Here is an 18803-nt window from a genome sequence, read left to right on the forward strand (position 1 = left end):
AAATTGGACGTTTGTCTTCTCTGCCTTCTTGCCACAACCCCACCCCACTCCTATTTTGTGACACAATTCTCTGTAAGATGTATAGAGAAAGGCTGAAGCTCTTCTTTGAACTGCTGGCTGATACACCTCCTCCTTTACAAATCCAGCATCTTGATCTACACTGACATGAACATTGAATCACCAGAGTGTGGTCAGGGTGGAGCATGTTACTGGCAGATGGAATTAGTGCAGATGGTCAGTGTAATGGCAAGGCTGTTCCTTCGCCACATTGACCTTTTTGAGGTTCTGTTTTCTGTGGATTTATTCATGAAGATACCAGGGGTTTGTCAGAAACCTTCTAAAGACTAGTCTGCCCAGTGTCCTCAACCATTTTTCAATTATCAAGCCCCTGTTGGCTGGATGAACTTGCTGTGCAGTTCCTCTGGGCTTTCTTGGTGTCCTGGCAGCGAGTGGGTGAATATCCTGGCATAAGGGTGGCAACCAGGACACCTTCTACCATGGGCATTACTGCCTCAGGAAGGTGACCTCTGCCTTCGGGGGAAAAACTGCACTCCATTGCCGTCCTAATCAACGGAGGCTTTTAAAAACAAGTTTTGTAGCTTTCCAGGCCAGCTTTCTGTGTTTTAGGGAAGTCCATGTCAATTTGTATAGAATGTGAGCCCTTTACAGCCACCTTTGAAGAACTGCTCCCCAACTTCAGATTGTAAATGTTTATTTTTTTTAAAATTTATACATTTTAATTTTTAATTTAAAAATTTACATACAGCACAGTAACAGGCTATTTCGGCCCACAAGTCTGTGCCACCCAATTAACCTACACCACCAGTGCATTTCAAACAGTGGGAGGAAACCGGAGTGCCCGGTGAAAACCCATGCAGACACAGGGAGAATGTGCAAACTCCTTACAGACTTACAGGATCCAAACTAACTGTGCCACCCCTTTGGGTACATGGTGCAGAGAGACAGGCCTGTTAAGGAATCTTCTTGTCAGTCTTGCCCAGGGCCTGACTAAAATGGCCATTCATCCCTCTCCTGCCCTCATCTAATGGTACTTTCTTGGAGAGGCAACACTGGAAGGGGCATCTGGTGTTCACTAAACTTCCATGTCATTACATTCTAGTTTTTGAGTTATTTGAAAATGTCCCCTCCAAGACATAGCAAAGATGCTCAATATAAAGACCTCTACCCACTTCCAGGTGAAGTCCCCTCTACATTGTCCCAACACACAAGCCCAGGACAGGGCAGCATAGGTATTTTGCACAGTAATGCTCCTTCCCACTATTCCATGAAATGACATGTAATCCCAAATACGGAGAACATGGATAAAAACAGAGCCAATCCCTCTCTACATTGTAGGAGATTCCCAGAGGCTCTGATAGTTCAGAAGTTACAACATTGGCCTTGTAAATCAGGGGATGAGAGTCTGGGCAAAGTGGTGACTCTGTCTTCCTTACAGTAGATAAAAGTGGAAGAATTTCATTTATGTTACATTCTAAATGTAGAATTACATGACAGTAATGGAACCTTAACCATTTACCTGGCTAAGACGGATTTTAATATTAAGATCGGTTAGCGGCATGTTACAGCATCAAGGGTTCGAATCCCACGCTGTCTGTAAGGAGTTTGTACGTTCTCCCCTTGACTGCATGGGTTTCCTCCAGGTGCTCCAATCTCCTCCTACTGTTCAAAACATACCAGGTGGTTGGATATTAATTGGGTGCAATTGCCTGGCACAACTACACACGAGTCGACCAGGAGTGGCCTCGTCAGTCACCTGTACATTTGCAGCAGAAACAAATGCCTTTTAAATTCAATCCTTCTAGCTTGAAGGCCAATATCCAATCTGGATTCTTGGATTCCAATCCCAAACTGTTGCACCTGCAAACCAACCTTTTGTAATTCATGCACAGGCACAACATGGTGCAACCTTTCATGATTAAACTAGATTTGCAGGGGGATGGGAATCAGAGTACCAGAGCAGACAGCAGAGAGGATGTGGAAAAATATGTTAAGCCTGTATACAAACACAGGAATCAAAAGGCTGTGCATGGAGGGAATGAGTTGCACCTATTTCACTGCAAGGAGTATTAGAGCGTGGGTTGATACGTGGAATTATTACATTGTGGCTGTTAAACTTGGTTGCAGGAGGGGCAGGACTGGGAGCTCAATGTTCCAGGCTTCTGTTGCTTTACACGTGATAGAATGGGGAAGGAGGGGATGAATGGCATTGCTCGTCAGGGAAAATCACAGCTGTGCTCATGAAGGACAGACCAGAGGGCTCATCTGAGGCTTTATGGGTGGAGCTGAGGAATGACCACATTCATGGGGTTGTATTATAGACCATCCAATGGTCCATGAGAATTGGAGGAGCAAATCTGTAGGGAGATAGCAGACGGCTGCAGGAAACAGAAGGTTGTGATCGTAGGGATTTTAACTTCCCACGTATTGACTGGGACTCCCAGACTGTAAAAGGACTGGTCGGCTTGGAGTTTGTCAAATGTGTTCAGGAAAGTTCTCTAACTCAGTATCTAGAGGGACCAGCTAGAGAGAGGACAATACTGGATCTCCTATTAGGGAACAAGACAGGACAGGTGACAGGAGTGTGTGGAGTGGAACACTTTGCATCAGAGATTATAATGCCTTGAATTTCAAGATAATTATGGAAAAGGAGAGGTCTGGACCTGGGGTTAAGATTCTAAATGGATGAAAGGACAATGATGAGGGAATGAGAAAGGATCTAGAAAATGTGGATTGGGACTAGTTGTTTTCTGGTAAGTGGGAGGCCTTCAAAGATGAATTTTTGAGAGTATGTTCCTGGCAGGAATAAAGGCAAACAGCATAGGGGATCTTAGTGTCTGAGGGATATTGAGGACCTGGTTAAAGTGTACAGCAGGTAAAGACAACAAGGAGCAAATGGGGTACTTGAGTATAAAATATGCAAGAAACTTAGGAAGGAAATCAGGAAGGGTAAAAGACACGAAGTTGCTTAGACAGACAATGTGAAGGGAAGCTTCACAGAAAAATGTGAAGAGGAATTCTACAGGTATATTAAGAGCAAAGGGATGCCAAGGGATTTGGTCCCCTTGAAGATCAGAATGGTCATATAATGGAGCTGAAAGAAATCTGGGAGGCCTTAAAAACGTTTCTGCATCTGTATCAACTCAGGACACTGTCAGAGTTTATAGAACTAAGACAAACAAGCAATGAGGTCATGGAACCTACACAGATTGAAGAAGAGGTGCTTGCTGTTTTGAGATAAATAAGGGTGGATACATCCCCTGGGCTTGACAAGATATTCCCTCCAGCCTTGATGGAGTATAGTGTATAAATTGCAGGAGTGCTGGCAGAAATATTTAAAATGTCCTTATCCATGGGAGAGATGCTGGAGGATTGGAGGATGTTGTTTAAAAAGGTTCTAAAGATAATGAAGGAAATCGAGACCAGTGAGTCTGATGTCAGTAGTGGGTAGGTTATCAAATAATCAAGTATTTAGACAGTTAGGGATTGATTAGGGATGCTAATGTGGAGGGCCAATAGTATTTTCCCCGAGGTTGAATTAGCTGCCACGAGTGTGGCTGTGAGTAAGTACGGGGGGATGTAAGAGGTTGTTTTTTCATGGCGCATACTAGGTGAAACACCATCAGGTAAACACCCACACATCATCTCTTTTTGACACCACCAATCCCCTCACTCTTTGACAAGATGCTGCACATGAGGCCTGCTTCACAAAATGAGAGCCCATGGAATTGCAGGACAGGGATTAGCAAAGGTCGGGCAGTGGCTGAGCAGCAGGAAATGAAGTGGGATTAAAGGGATCCTATTCTGGTTGGCGACTGGTTACCAGAGGTGTTCTGCAGGGGTCAGTATTGGGTCATTTCTTTTTTCATGACATGGATTGGGAATGAATGGCTTTGTGGTGAAATCTGCCACAAATTATAGTGGAGGGGTTGGTAGTGAGGAGGAAATGGAGAGGATGCAGAGAGACTTGGAGAGACCATAGAAGATTGCAGCACAATACAGGGCCTTTGACCCACAATGTTATACCTCTAAAAAAAAATTAAACCCTCCATACCTCAGAACCCTCAATTTTTATTTCATCCATGTGCCTGTCTAAGAGCCTCCTGAATGCCCCTATTATTCCAGGTTCCATCACCACCCCGGCAACAGATCAGGACAGGCAAAGAAATGGCAAATAAAATACAATGTTGGAAAGTGGACGATCGTGCACTTTGGCAGAAGGAATAAGAGAATATTCTTTGGATGGGGACAATATTCAAAATTCAGAGGTGTAAAAGGACCTGGGAGACCTCATGCAGGACACCCTAAAGGTTAACCTCCAGGTTGGGTCAATGGTGAAGAAGGCAAATGCAGTGTTGGGGTCATATCCAGAGGGATAGGGGAAAAGAGCAGGGATTTAATATGTTGGGGGTTTATAAGGCCCTGGTGAGGCCTCACTTGGAGGACGGGGGACAGATTTGGGCTCCTTATTCAAGAAAGGATGAACTGGCGTTGGAGAGGGTTCAGAGAAGATTCACCAGAATGATTCCTGGAATGAAGGAATTGGTACATGAGGAACATTTATTGGCTCTAGGACTGGACTCCCTGGAGTTCAGAAAAATGAGGGGGGGACCTCAAAGAAGAATTTTGAATGTTGAAAGCACTGGGCAGAGTAGATGTGGTAAAGTTGTTTCCCACGGTTCGGGAATCTTGGACAAAGGGGCACAACTTCAGGATTGAAGACAGAGGTGTGGAGGAATTTCTTTAGCCAGAGAATGGTAAACCTCTGGAATTTGCTACCATGGGCGGCTATGGAGGCCAGGTCGTTGGGAGTATTTAAGGCAGAGATTGGTAGTATCTGAATAGTCATGGTATCAAAGATCATGAGGAGACAGCCGGGCTGAGTACGGCTGAGTGGGAGGATGGATCAGCTGATGATGCAATGGCAGGGCAGATTCGCTGTGGTGAATAGCCTGCATCTGCACTTTTATGTTATGTGTTTCTCTGGTCCTGATTCAGGCCTTGACTGACAGCTTCTCACTGCTTCCTTCCTTTACCTCTCTTATTTCTTGTCTTTGGTCTCGTTTTCTCACATTTGCACCAGGAGACGAATAACACGTTCACCGCTGCTCGACTTTCACGTCCTCACATTCACACCACTTTGTGTTGACCTTAACACGGTTCCCTACTGGGGGCAGGGGGAGAGCAGAATCGACAAAGCGCAAAGAAATAGGGCAGCAAAGTGTGGCATTTTGGAGCAAGATGGGGCTAGGTTTTCCCGGGTAGGGGAATCTAATATTCGAGGGCATAGATTTCAGGTGAGGGGGGAAAGATACAAGAGACTTGAGGGGCACCTTCTTCACACAGGTGTGGGTGTATGGAATGAGCTGCTAGAGGAAGTGGTAAAGTGGAAACAACTGTAACAATCAAAAGACATTTTGACAGATATGTGAACAGAAAAGTTTAAAAATTTTGAGGGATATGGGGCAAACACAGGCAAATGATACTAGCTTGATTTACATTTTAAATTTAGACATACAGCACGGTAACAGGCCCTTTCAGCCACGAGTCCGTGCTGCCCAATTAACCTACAACCCCTGGTACATTTTGGAGGAAGGGAGGAAACCGGAGCCCCCGGGGAAAACCCACATGGACACGGGGAGAACGTACAAACTTCTTTCAGTCAGGGCAGGATTCAAAGCCAGGTCCCAGTCGCTGGTGCTGTAACCACATTACGCTAACCATGACACCCCGGACATGATGCGCCAAAGGTTTAGTTTCCATGCTGTAGAACTCTGAGTGGACAACAATGACTCGATGTCTGGATATGGAGAGAATGCAGTTTAGAGGATCGCAGCACAAACTGTTGTAGCCTTGTTTGCTATAATTCATCATGATTAACTGTCGGAGGGAAGGGAAGAAGTTTGGTCGATGTCTGCTGCCTGGGTTCACATTTGCATCATAAACTGCAGAGCCAAATGTGTGTACTCAGGCACAAGAATCAAGTCAATGGCTGCTTGAAGGTCTAGCATGACCTGGGATTGACTCTCAAAGGAAATTCTCAACCATCGATTGTATTGTGTCAGAATTAACACTGAATTTATCGACGATGTACGTAAAATATCAGGACCTACTTAATTAGAAAAACGACTAGCCATCAGAGAGGATTGGTTAATAGAAAGATGCATAAAAAGAGAGGAAATCCAGTGAAATATAATTAGAATTTACTGCTGGAAAGAGCCGTTGTGAATGAGGTGCTGGCTGTGCAGTGTGAAACATATCCCTGGACACTGGATTGCACGATTTCATCGACACCTCATATTGCACAAGAAGCGTGGAAAAGCCCACAATGTAGCTCTTCGATTCAGGATGAATTTCAGGCCAGTTCCTCTAAGGTGACATGAAATGTGGCATCATCTTCCTGTGAGAGAGGATTACAGCAGTCCAGGAAACAGATGCTGCAAAAGGAGGATTGTGAGCACCACGATCAGTCCACACAGCAGCAAGACCACCCAGATTGGGAACATTTCTGTAAAACAAACAGAGTCATTATTGACTCATCATAGAGTAACATCCAACCTGTGAACACATTCACAACAATCGCTTCAGAGCCTCCGGGACAGGAACGCAATGCCACCATCAGGCTATGCAGCAGGGAGATGGTACACGGGTTGGCTGCCTGAGACATTGTTTTAACCAACCTGGCCCTGCGGAAATCCAGTGCACTGCATTCACACTGTATAAGAACAGCCCAATCTGCCCCAGTCCTTAAAAATTCTGCCAAACAAGCTTTCCAAATTAACATGCAAGTTGCAAACATGGGTAAAAACAATCGGTCAGAATGCACGTGTCAGCACCCGATACAGCAGGGAAGTTCATTATGAATAAATCTGGGACATTCGATCGGTCAGACGGTGCGTGTCCACACCCTGTACAGGAGGGAAGTTCATCATGAATATATCTGAGACATACAATCGGCCAGACTGTGCGTGTCCACACCCTGTACCGGAGGGAAGTTTATCATGAATATATCTGAGACATACAATCGGCCAGACTGTGCGTGTCCACACCCTGTACAGGAGGGAAGTTCATCATGAATATATCTGGGACATACAATCGGTCAGACTGAGTGTGTCCACACCCTGTACAGGAGGGAAGTTCATCATGAATATATCTGAGACATACAATCGGTCAGACTGTGCGTGTCCACACCCTGTACAGGAGGGAAGTTCATCATGAATATATCTGGGACATACAATCGGTCATGTTGAGCGTGTCCACACCCTGTACCGGAGGGAAGTTCATCATGAATATATCTGGGACATACAATCGGTCATACTGAGTGTGTCCACACCCTGTACCGGAGGGAAGTTCATCATGAATATATCTGGGACATACAATCGGTCAGACTGAGTGTGTCCACACCCTGTACCGGAGGGAAGTTCATCATGAATATATCTGGGACATACAATCGGTCATATTGAGCGTGTCCACACCCTGTACCGGAGAGAAGTTCATCATGAATCTATCTGGGACATACAATCGGTCATACTGAGTGTGTCCACACCCTGTACCGGAGGGAAGTTCATCATGAATATATCTGGGACATACAATCGGTCATATTGAGCGTGTCCACACCCTGTACCGGAGGGAAGTTCATCATGAATATATCTGGGACATACAATCGGTCATATTGAGCGTGTCCACACCCTGTACCGGAGGGAAGTTCATCATGAATATATCTGGGACATACAATCGGTCATACTGAGTGTGTCCACACCCTGTACCGGAGGGAAGTTCATCATGAATATATCTGGGACATACAATCGGTCATACTGAGTGTGTCCACACCCTGTACCGGAGGGAAGTTCATCATGAATATATCTGAGACATACAATCGGTCAGACTGTGCGTGTCCACACCCTGTACAGGAGGGAAGTTCATCATGAATATATCTGGGACATACAATCGGTCATATTGAGCGTGTCCACACCCTGTACCGGAGGGAAGTTCATCATGAATATATCTGGGACATACAATCGGTCATACTGAGTGTGTCCACACCCTGTACCGGAGGGAAGTTCATCATGAATATATCTGGGACATACAATCGGTCATACTGAGTGTGTCCACACCCTGTACCGGAGGGAAGTTCATCATGAATATATCTGAGACATACAATCGGTCAGACTGTGCGTGTCCACACCCTGTACAGGAGGGAAGTTCATCATGAATATATCTGGGACATACAATCGGTCATATTGAGCGTGTCCACACCCTGTACCGGAGGGAAGTTCATCATGAATATATCTGGGACATACAATCGGTCATACTGAGTGTGTCCACACCCTGTACCGGAGGGAAGTTCATCATGAATATATCTGGGACATACAATCGGTCATACTGAGTGTGTCCACACCCTGTACCGGAGGGAAGTTCATCATGAATATATCTGAGACATACAATCGGTCAGACTGTGCGTGTCCACACCCTGTACAGGAGGGAAGTTCATCATGAATATATCTGGGACATACAATCGGTCATATTGAGCGTGTCCACACCCTGTACCGGAGGGAAGTTCATCATGAATATATCTGGGACATACAATCGGTCATACTGAGTGTGTCCACACCCTGTACCGGAGGGAAGTTCATCATGAATATATCTGGGACATACAATCGGTCATACTGAGTGTGTCCACACCCTGTACCGGAGGGAAGTTCATCATGAATATATCTGAGACATACAATCGGTCAGACTGTGCGTGTCCACACCCTGTACAGGAGGGAAGTTCATCATGAATATATCTGGGACATACAATCGGTCATATTGAGCGTGTCCACACCCTGTACCGGAGGGAAGTTCATCATGAATATATCTGGGACATACAATCGGTCATACTGAGTGTGTCCACACCCTGTACCGGAGGGAAGTTCATCATGAATATATCTGGGACATACAATCGGTCATACTGAGTGTGTCCACACCCTGTACCGGAGGGAAGTTCATCATGAATATATCTGGGACATACAATCGGTCATATTGAGCGTGTCCACACCCTGTACCGGAGGGAAGTTCATCATGAATATATCTGGGACATACAATCGGTCATATTGAGCGTGTCCACACCCTGTACCGGAGGGAAGTTCATCATGAATATAACTGGGACATACAATCGGTCATACTGAGCGTGTCCACACCCTGTACCGGAGGGAAGTTCATCATGAATATATCTGGGACATACAATCGGTCATACTGAGTGTGTCCACACCCTGTACCGGAGGGAAGTTCATCATGAATATATCTGAGACATACAATCGGTCAGACTGTGCGTGTCCACACCCTGTACAGGAGGGAAGTTCATCATGAATATATCTGGGACATACAATCGGTCATATTGAGCGTGTCCACACCCTGTACCGGAGGGAAGTTCATCATGAATATATCTGGGACATACAATCGGTCATACTGAGTGTGTCCACACCCTGTACCGGAGGGAAGTTCATCATGAATATATCTGAGACTTACGCCTGCTTGGAACCAGATGTAATTTACATCGGCTGTCCACAGCGACACTGAGCAACGCAACCTCATTCTCTCCAATCACCTCCCTGGCTCCATGAGCATCTGGTAGAAAGGCCAAATCTGTCACCACGATGCCATGTGTTTCTCTCATGTAGTAAACTTGCTGCATTCAGGAAAGACAAAAGGGGACAGTCATTCTGATTGCATCTCCTGCCTCATCTCTTTCAGGCTCTTTTCTGCTTCATATCCATAAAACTTTTTAAGAGCCATTTTAATGAGTTTGAAGTATTAATTTATTGCCACTTGTACTGAGATACAGTGAGAAATACAGGTTGTGACCAATCCAGCAGGTCAACTCGTATGTAGTACATCAGCAAGACACAGTACAAAGAGTGAGATCAGTTGGAACAGAGAAAGAGCGACACTGTTTGAGAAGAGTGAGGTTCATTCAGGAGTCTGATCACAACAGGAAAGAAATAGTCTCTGGATTTGGTTGTGTGTGATCTCACACTCGTGAATCTGCTTCCCGATGGGAGGAGGTGAAGAGTGTGTGGCCGGGGGGATGATGGATCTGTTCAGAGCCAGCACAAGTGTGGTTGAGGTTGATAGAGGTGAGAGGCATTTGTGTGAAGTGCATTTGCAAATCTCTGCAGCTTCTCATGGTCCTAGGCGGAGCAGTTCCTGTTCCACACAGTGATGTGCCCTGACCGGATCCTTCCAACCGTGAGGCCCATGGGTGACATGACAAATCTCCTCAGGCTTCTAACGAAATAGAGGGACTAGTGTGTTTCCTTGGCCATCACGTCCACGTGGTCGGACCAGAACGGGTCTACTATATCCACCTCAGCACTGTGGACGTGGACAAGGAAATGTGCCCATTGCTCTTTCCCAAACCCAGGACCACTCTTTGTCTCGGCACATTCAGAAATTTACACCGAGGTTTTCCTTTCATTACAGCTTTAAAAACTGGCCCTCTTTATTCATCCTGCCAACCTAGATCAGAGCATGTTAAAATGCATCTGCATGTAGGCCTCAGCTGTGGGACGTGTCAATATGAGCAATGACCCTGTTGTGGATTTGAAGAAGGAGAGGTTGATGAGCCAGGCACTGAGGGGAGAGGTGGAGGGGATTAGTCCACTCGTTGGAGGGCCTCTCCTGGAGCCAAATCATGAAAAAGGCTCACCAAACCTACCTGTTTGAGGACCACAACAATTCTTTCTGAGTTTAATTAGATATATCAGGATGTTTCAGTGGGAGGGCGGGTTTCCCAGAGTCTCTATTGACAAATTAACCAGGAATTAGGAATTGGGAGGATCAAAGCTCCCAGACTTAAAAAATATTGGACAACCCAAATGCAGTTCGTCACCTCCCTCGTTGATGGAGGAGACAGGTCTTCTGGGGTAAAATTGGAACTGCACAAGGTTGGTGAGAAGTTAGCAGAAAGTTTTAGATACAAATGGAATTCTAAATTACAATCTGGTCCGAAGGAAGCCCCCTTACTAAACATATTATTACAACTTGGAATAAACTCAATGGTCAAAATGGTGTTGGGGGAGGCCCTTACCCAAAACATCCTGAGCTCAAAATAAATTAGTTCCATTAACAGTTGATAGTAAAATTCTAGAAACTTGTCCCAGAGAGGGATCAAATATAATCAAGGATTGTTATGAATCGGGACAATTTATGACATTTAGAGATTTAGAGTTTTAAATACATCCATTTTCTGGTATCATATAACCACATAACCACTTACAGCACAGAACAGGCCAGTTCGGCCCTACTAGTCCATGCCGTAGCAAATCCCACCCTCCTAGTCCCACTGACCAGCACCCGGTCCATACCCCTCCAGTCCTCTCCTCTCCATGTAACGATCCAGTCTTTCCTTAAATGTAACCAATGATCCCGCCTCGACCACGTCTGCCGGAAGCTCATTCCACATCCCCACCACCCTCTGCGTGAAGAAATTTCCCCTCATGTTCCCCTTATAATTTTCCCCCTTCAATCTTAAACCATGTCCTCTAGTTTGAATCTCCCCCTTTCTTAATTGAAAAAGCCTATCCACATTTACTCTATCCCTTTTAAAATCTTAAACACCTCTATCAAGTCCCCTCTCAATCTTCTACGCTCCAGAGAAAAAAGCCCGTCTGCACAACCTTTCCCTGGAACTCAGACCCTGAAATCCTGTCAACATTCTCGTGAACCTCCTCTGCACTCTCTCTATTTTGTTTATCAGCCAGTGGGCTGATATCGCCTCAAACCGTGCATCTTGGCACCTCACAGTTCGGCGGGCAGCAACCTCCTTTGAAGAAGACCGCAGAGCCCACCTCACTGACAAAAGACAAAGGAGGAAAAACCCAACACCCAACCCCAACCAACTAATTTTCCCCTGCAACCGCTGCAACCGTGTCTGCCTGTCCCGCATCGGACTTGACAGCCACAATCGAGCCTGCAGCTGACGTGGACTTTTACCCCCTCCATAAATCTTCGTCCGCGAAGCCAAGCCAAAGAATTTGGTGACCAAAACTGTACACAGTACTCCAAATTTGGCCTCACCAATGCCTTGTTCAGTTAAAATCTTATTTAAGGGATAAATTAAGTCCATCCCTGACCTTACCGCAATGTACTGAAATAGAGACTCTGGTTCGAAAGGGGATCACAAAGAAATTTATCCCAAAAATGAGGAAGCCCCTAAACAAGGGCTTGATAAGTCAAGAGGAGATGGGAATCAGACTGGGGATAGAAATGGATGCATTTTGCTGATTTGCCCTGTGTCGGGACAGCAGGAGCCATACAGTTAATGCAGGTAAAGGCTGAAGCAATATAATTTTTTTGCATCAGCTGTACCTTACTCCCCAAAAATTAAATATGCTGCAATCCGAATTATCCAATTTATGCTTTCAATACGATCAAGATTATAGGGACCTTTTTGTGTTCAATCTGGTCATGCCCTAAGGTGAGATTTGAGGAATCTCCTGAACAAGTTACCAGAATTCAATACCCTCAGGTGCCACAAATGTTTTTACTGGGGAAATATAAGACCTTTTTTTTTGGAAAGGGCTTTGGCAAATACTAGAGCGCCTCGGATGCCCCCCAAAGTTCCTCAACATGGTTATCCAACTGCACGAAAACCAACAAGGTCGGATCAGATACAGCAATGAGCTCTCTGAACCCTTCTCCATTAACAATGGCGTGAAGCAAGGCTGCGTTCTCGCACCAACCCTCTTTTCAATCTTCTTCAGCATGATGCTGAACCAAGCCATGAAAGACCTCAACAATGAAGACGCTGCTTACATCCGGTACTGCACGGATGGCAGTCTCTTCAATCTGAGGCGCCTGCAAGCTCACACCAAGACACAAGAGCAACTTGTCCGTGAACTACTCTTTGCAGACGATGCCGCTTTAGTTGCCCATTCAGAGCCAGCTCTTCAGCGCTTGATGTCCTGTTTTGAGGAAACTGCCAAAATGTTTGGCCTGGAAGTCAGCCTGAAGAAAACTGAGATCATCCATCAGCCAGCTCCCCACCATGACTACCAGCCCCCCCACATCTCCATCGGGCACACAAAACTCAAAACAGTCAACCAGTTTACCTATCTCGGCTGCACCATTTCATCGGATGCAAGGATCGACAACGAGATAGACAACAGACTCGCCAAGGCAAATAGCACCTTTGGAAGACTACACAAAAGTGTCTGGAAAAACAACCAACTGAAAAACCTCACAAAGATTAGCGTATACATATCACCTACGGCTCCTAGAACGCTTCCACCAGCGTTGTCTCCGCTCCATCCTCAACATTCATTGGAGTGACTTCATCCCTAACATTGAAGTACTTGAGATGGCAGAGGCTGACAGCATCGAATCCACACTGCTGAAGATCCAACTGCGCTGGGTAGGTCACGTCTCCAGAATGGAGGACCATCGCCTTCCCAAGATCGTGTTATATATGGCGAGCTCTCCACTGGCCACCGAGACAGAGGTGCACCAAAGAAGAGGTACAAGGACTGCCTAAAGAAATCTCTTGGTGCCTGCCACATTGACCACCGCCAGTGGGCTGATCTCGCCTCAAACCGTGCATCTTGCCACCTCACAGTTCGGCGGGCAGCAACCTCCTTTGAAGAAGACCGCAGAGCCCACCTCACTGACAAAAGACAAAGGAGGAAAAACCCAACACCCAACCCCAACCAACCAATTTTCCCCTGCAGCCGCTGCAACCGTGTCTGCCTGTCCCGCATAGACTTGTCAGCCACAAACGAGCCTGCAGCTGATGTGGACATTACCCCTCCATAAATCTTCATCCACGAAGCCAAGCCAAAGAAAAAAAGAAGACCTAAAATGAGGCTGTTGAAATATCCAATGAAATTTGTTAAAATGGCCAGGAGATGTGTAGCCAGGACTTGGAAATCTGATTCCCATCTGAGTCTGACCCCCTGGAAGTTAGAAATGCTTGGTTGTGTTCCCCTGGAGAAGATCAGAAAGTGTTACAACATGTATGTAAGGATATGGAACTCATATTTAAGATACACGGGGGTTAACGTGATGATTCCCCCCTTCCATCTCCAATACGACGATCTCCAATAACTCTAGCAATGTCTATGTGAAGATATGTATCCCTTAAGGGAGGAAATAGCTCTGGGTGAATCTCGTCATGTTGCATCTGTATGTAATTTATGCTTTTGGGAAACAGATGATGTTGTCCCATCATGTGGGAGAATATCCTCTCCTTTTCCTTTTTCCTTTCCCTTTGGGGAGGGGGTCCTTCTCTCTTTTTCTTTTCTGTTTTCCTACTTTTCTTTGAAGGATGGGCCCAGTTTGTAATTTTGTATTTATAAATAGTGGAGAATTTGATAATTGTGATAAAATGTGTTGATGCTTCCTTCGTTGTGCATCAACATGCAGTTCAGTTCTGGCATTTTATTGTAAATGTCTGTGATGTTTCTCTGATTTTGTTTGCTTTGTAACTCCATGTTGAGGGAAAATTAAATAACTACTAATTAGACAGACAGACAGACAGATAAATAAATAGAGGTGGCATGCCAACACCCCTGCTCTCTAACAGTAAGAAGATTTGGGACGTTGTCAAATATTCTACAGGTACCCCGTGGAAAGTAAACCGATTGGTTTCATCACAGCCTGGTTTGCTCATCCAAGTCCCCTGGAGAAGGTGGAAAACTGTTAGCTCCGACCTCCCACCCACTGACCGAGCCCACGTCAGCTGCTGCCTCCTGAAACATCGTCAAGGACCTCCATCACCCCGGAAACAGGGTGGGTCAAGGTGTAGTCAAGCTAAAGGTGGGGCTCAGTGGGTTTGTAGATAGTTTGTCTCCTAAGATGGAGACAGAGAAATCAAGAAAGAGGAGCGTGTTGGTAGAGATGGACCAAGTGAGTTTGAGGTCAGGGTGAATAAAGTTGACAAGCTCAGCATGAGTGCAGGAGGCATCACCAAATGATATCATTAGTGCAGGAAGAGTTGAGGAGCCTGGCTTGTATAGGCCTGCAGTGTGGATTTGCTCCACAGGTAGAACTGGGCTCCAGGCAGATATCAGGGCTGCATCTTTGGCAGAGAAGATGGGAAGAAACAAAAGAGAATTCACTGAGGTTGAGTACAAGTTCTGTCAGGCAGAAATGTTGGAGGGACAATGTTGGAGGAACTGTTTAGGGCAGGAATCAGGGGTAAGTGCTTTTTTTCCCACATAGAGGGTGGTAGGTGTCTGGAATGTACAGGTACATGATCCTTTATCCGGAACCCTTGGGGGAGAGCATGTTCCAAATTTCGGATTTTTCCGGATTTCAGAACGAAAGCCTGACTGTAAACTAGACGTCCTACTAGGGCAGCAAGAACATATCAATACTCACAATCAGTGGGAAAATGTGATTTCAATTTATTTATACAGTAATATACTGGTAATGAATAATGAAATACATGTAGTGGGATCATTTGAAATGAAAATACACGATCCATAAATATACACATTAACGCAATATTTCTGTAGAGAGACGCAGGAGTATTCACACTAATTTGAATAAAGAAATACAAATACTATTACAGTTTATTTATATGCTATAGCCATAAATTTGTTCAAACTAGGCTAAATACGTCGCTGCAGTTAAACTGTGGAAGAGGGTCCGTCAGTGTCACCAATGTCGTAATCAGATTGCAGGGAGACTTCCAACGATTCTTAAGTGATGAAGTAGCACGATGAGAGAAGGCATTTTTACAGACTTCAAGTGTCATCTGTCTCATCAGCGTAGATTTTTGTCCAAGCAATGTCTCTTTAATAGAGTCAACTCCCATAATCTGTTGCTCACTGATAAATGCCCGTTGTTTAAGGCCAGCTATGAACTGATCACAAAGTTTCACCACATCATCTCTATAACATAACAATTACAGCACGGAAACAGGCCATTAGGCCCTTCTAGTCCGCACCGAACCAAACACCCCTTTCTAATCCCACCTCCCTGCACAATGCCCATAACCCTCCATCTTCTTCTCATCCATATACCTGTCCAACCTTTTCTTAAATAATACAATTGACTCCGCCGCCACTATTTCTCCCGGAAGCTCATTCCACACGGCTACCACTCTCTGAGTAAAGAAGTTCCCCCTCATGTTACCTCTAAACCTCCGCCCCTTAATTCTTAACTCATGTCCTCTTGTTTTAAACTTTCCTCCTCTTAACAGAAATAGTCTATCCACATCCATTCTGTCTATCCCTTTCATAATCTTAAATACTTCTATCAAATCCCCTCTCAACCTTCTACGCTCCAAAGAATAAAGACCCAATCTGTCCAATCTCTCCCCATACTCCAGATGCTTAAACCCAGGCAACATTCTGGTAAACCTTCTCTGCACTCTCTCCACTCTGTTTATATCCTTCCTATAATTAGGCGACCAGAACTGCACACAGAACTCCAAATTAGGAATTTTTTCACCTGTGTTCACCACTATCTTCATTCTTATCTGTATTTAACACCAATTTCCCCATTACTCAAGGAATGCACAACAGGTGCATCATTGTCAATGTTTAGCATTTCTTCAATGTCCGCTTCTTCTCGCTTACTTAGACTTCCATCCGATAGACTTTTAGCGTAAGTTAGGAGATCTGATATCATCTTCTTCTCATGAGTGACACAAAATCCTTCAAACTCATCATCGATAGGATCGTTTTCAACAAACATCGTTATTGGCCCAATTCTGTCCCAAGCATTTGTTAATGTTGATTGATCAACATCATTCCAAGCAGGAGCAACTGCGTAAATGGCATCCTTAAGAGTGAACTCTTTCAGGTAGTCTTGCATTCTTACTCCTTTGTTGACTGCTTCAAGCACACAGTTCATGAATTGATTTTTATACTTGCTCTTCAGGGAGCGTAAAATTCCTTGGTCACAAGGCTGTAAAATAGATGTCACATTGGGAGACAAGTAAATGCCAAAAACATAATTTTTCACAAGAAGTGCTGCAGGGAGACGTGCAGAGCAGTGGTCCAGGAACAATAGAATTTTACAGTTTTCTTCCAGTCCAGCTTGTCTACAATGAGCTCGTGCCGCTGGTATGAAGTGGTTATTGAATTTGTCAGAAAATATTTCTTGGGTTATCCATGCTTTCTTGTTTGTGTAATAATGCTGTCTGAGGGCAAAGACCATGTCAGTAGTTCCTCTGTTTGCGCGAAAGCCGCACTGTGATTCTGGGAGAATATTCTCGGCGACACTAGGTATTATTCTATTTAGTCAACATCACCTTTGTTGACCTCACCAAAGCCTTCGACACCGTGAGCAGGAAAGGGCTTTGGCAAATACTAGAGCGCATCGGATGTCCCCCAAAGTTCCTCAACATGATTATCCAACTGCACGAAAACCAACAAGGTCGGGTCAGATACAGCAATGAGCTCTCTGAACCCTTCTCCATTAACAATGGCGTGAAGCAAGGCTGTGTTCTCGCACCAACCCTCTTTTCAATCTTCTTCAGCATGATGCTGAACCAAGCCATGAAAGACCCCAACAATGAAGACGCTGTTTACATCCGGTACCGCACGGATGGCAGTCTCTTCAATCTGAGGCGCCTGCAAGCTCACACCAAGACACAAGAGAAACTTGTCCGTGAACTACTCTTAGCAGACCATGCCGCTTTAGTAGCCCATTCAGAGCCAGATCTTCAGCGCTTGACGTCCTGCTTTGCGGAAACTGCCAAAATGTTTGGCCTGGAAGTCAGCCTGAAGAAAACTGAGGTCCTCCATCAGCCAGCTCCCCACCAAGACTACCAGCCCCCCCACATCTCCATCGGGCACACAAAACTCAAAACGGTCAACCAGTTTACCTATCTCGGCTGCACCATTTCATCAGATGCAAGGATCGACAATGAGATAGACAACAGACTCGCCAAGGCAAATAGCGCCTTTGGAAGACTACACAAAAGAGTCTGGAAAAACAACCAACTGAAAAACCTCACAAAGATAAGCGTATACAGAGCCGTTGTCATACCCACACTCCTGTTCGGCTCCGAATCATGGGTCCTCTACCAGCACCACCTACGGCTCCTAGAACGCTTCCACCAGCGTTGTCTCCGCTCCATCCTCAACATCCATTGGAGCGCTTTCATCCCTAACGTCGAAGTACTCGAGATGGCAGAGGTCGACAGCATCGAGTCCACGCTGCTGAAGATCCAGCTGTGCTGGATGGGTCACGTCTCCAGAATGGAGGACCATCGCCTTCCCAAGATCGTGTTATATGGCGAGCTCTCCACTGGCCACCGTGACAGAGGTGCACCAAAGAAAAGGTACAAGGACTGCCTAAAGAAATCTCTTGGTGCCTGCCCCATTGACCACCGCCAGTGGGCTGATAACGCCTCAAACCGTGCATCTTGGTGCCTCACAGTTTGGCGGGCAGCAACCTCCTTTGAAGAAGACCGCAGAGCCCACCTCACTGACAAAAGGCAAAGGAGGAAAAACCCAACACCCAACCCCAACCAACCAATTTTCCCCTGCAACCGCTGCAACCGTGTCTGCCTGTCCCGCATCGGACTTGTCAGCCACAAACGAGCCTGCAGCTGACGTGGACTTTTTACCCCCTCCATAAATCTTCGTCCGCGAAGCCAAGCCAAAGAAGAAGAAATTAAGTACATCTTTCAGACATCTTGGTCGTTGGCTTTTTCCAGTGACGACCACTTCACCTCGTGTGTGCCTGCTGGATTAACACATCCAAGAATAGTTCACCTTTCCTGAGCATCCTTAAAACCTGTTGGTGCTGAGTCATCTGCCTTTGTTCTTGGAACGTCGTGCCAGTCCAAA

The 18803-nt window shown here is 45.5% G+C and overlaps 1 protein-coding gene across 1 annotated transcript in view; it reads right to left on the reverse strand.

Annotated features, from left to right (window-relative positions):
• Nucleotides 1-695: 695 nt before the first annotated feature.
• The window catches only part of preb (prolactin regulatory element binding), a 48487-nt gene continuing 30379 nt past the window's right edge, over nt 696-18803 (reverse strand). Inside the window, exons 5-6 of the mRNA XM_069930602.1 lie at nt 9526-9685; nt 696-6526 (exon numbers count right to left, since the gene is read on the reverse strand). Of these exons, the coding sequence (XP_069786703.1) occupies nt 6432-6526; nt 9526-9685 (255 nt within the window). The 3' untranslated portion in view covers nt 696-6431. The remainder of the gene's footprint in view (nt 6527-9525; nt 9686-18803) is intronic.

Source organism: Narcine bancroftii, chromosome 4 (genome assembly GCF_036971445.1).
Source record: "Narcine bancroftii isolate sNarBan1 chromosome 4, sNarBan1.hap1, whole genome shotgun sequence".
NCBI classification, from domain to species: Eukaryota; Metazoa; Chordata; class Chondrichthyes; order Torpediniformes; family Narcinidae; genus Narcine; species Narcine bancroftii.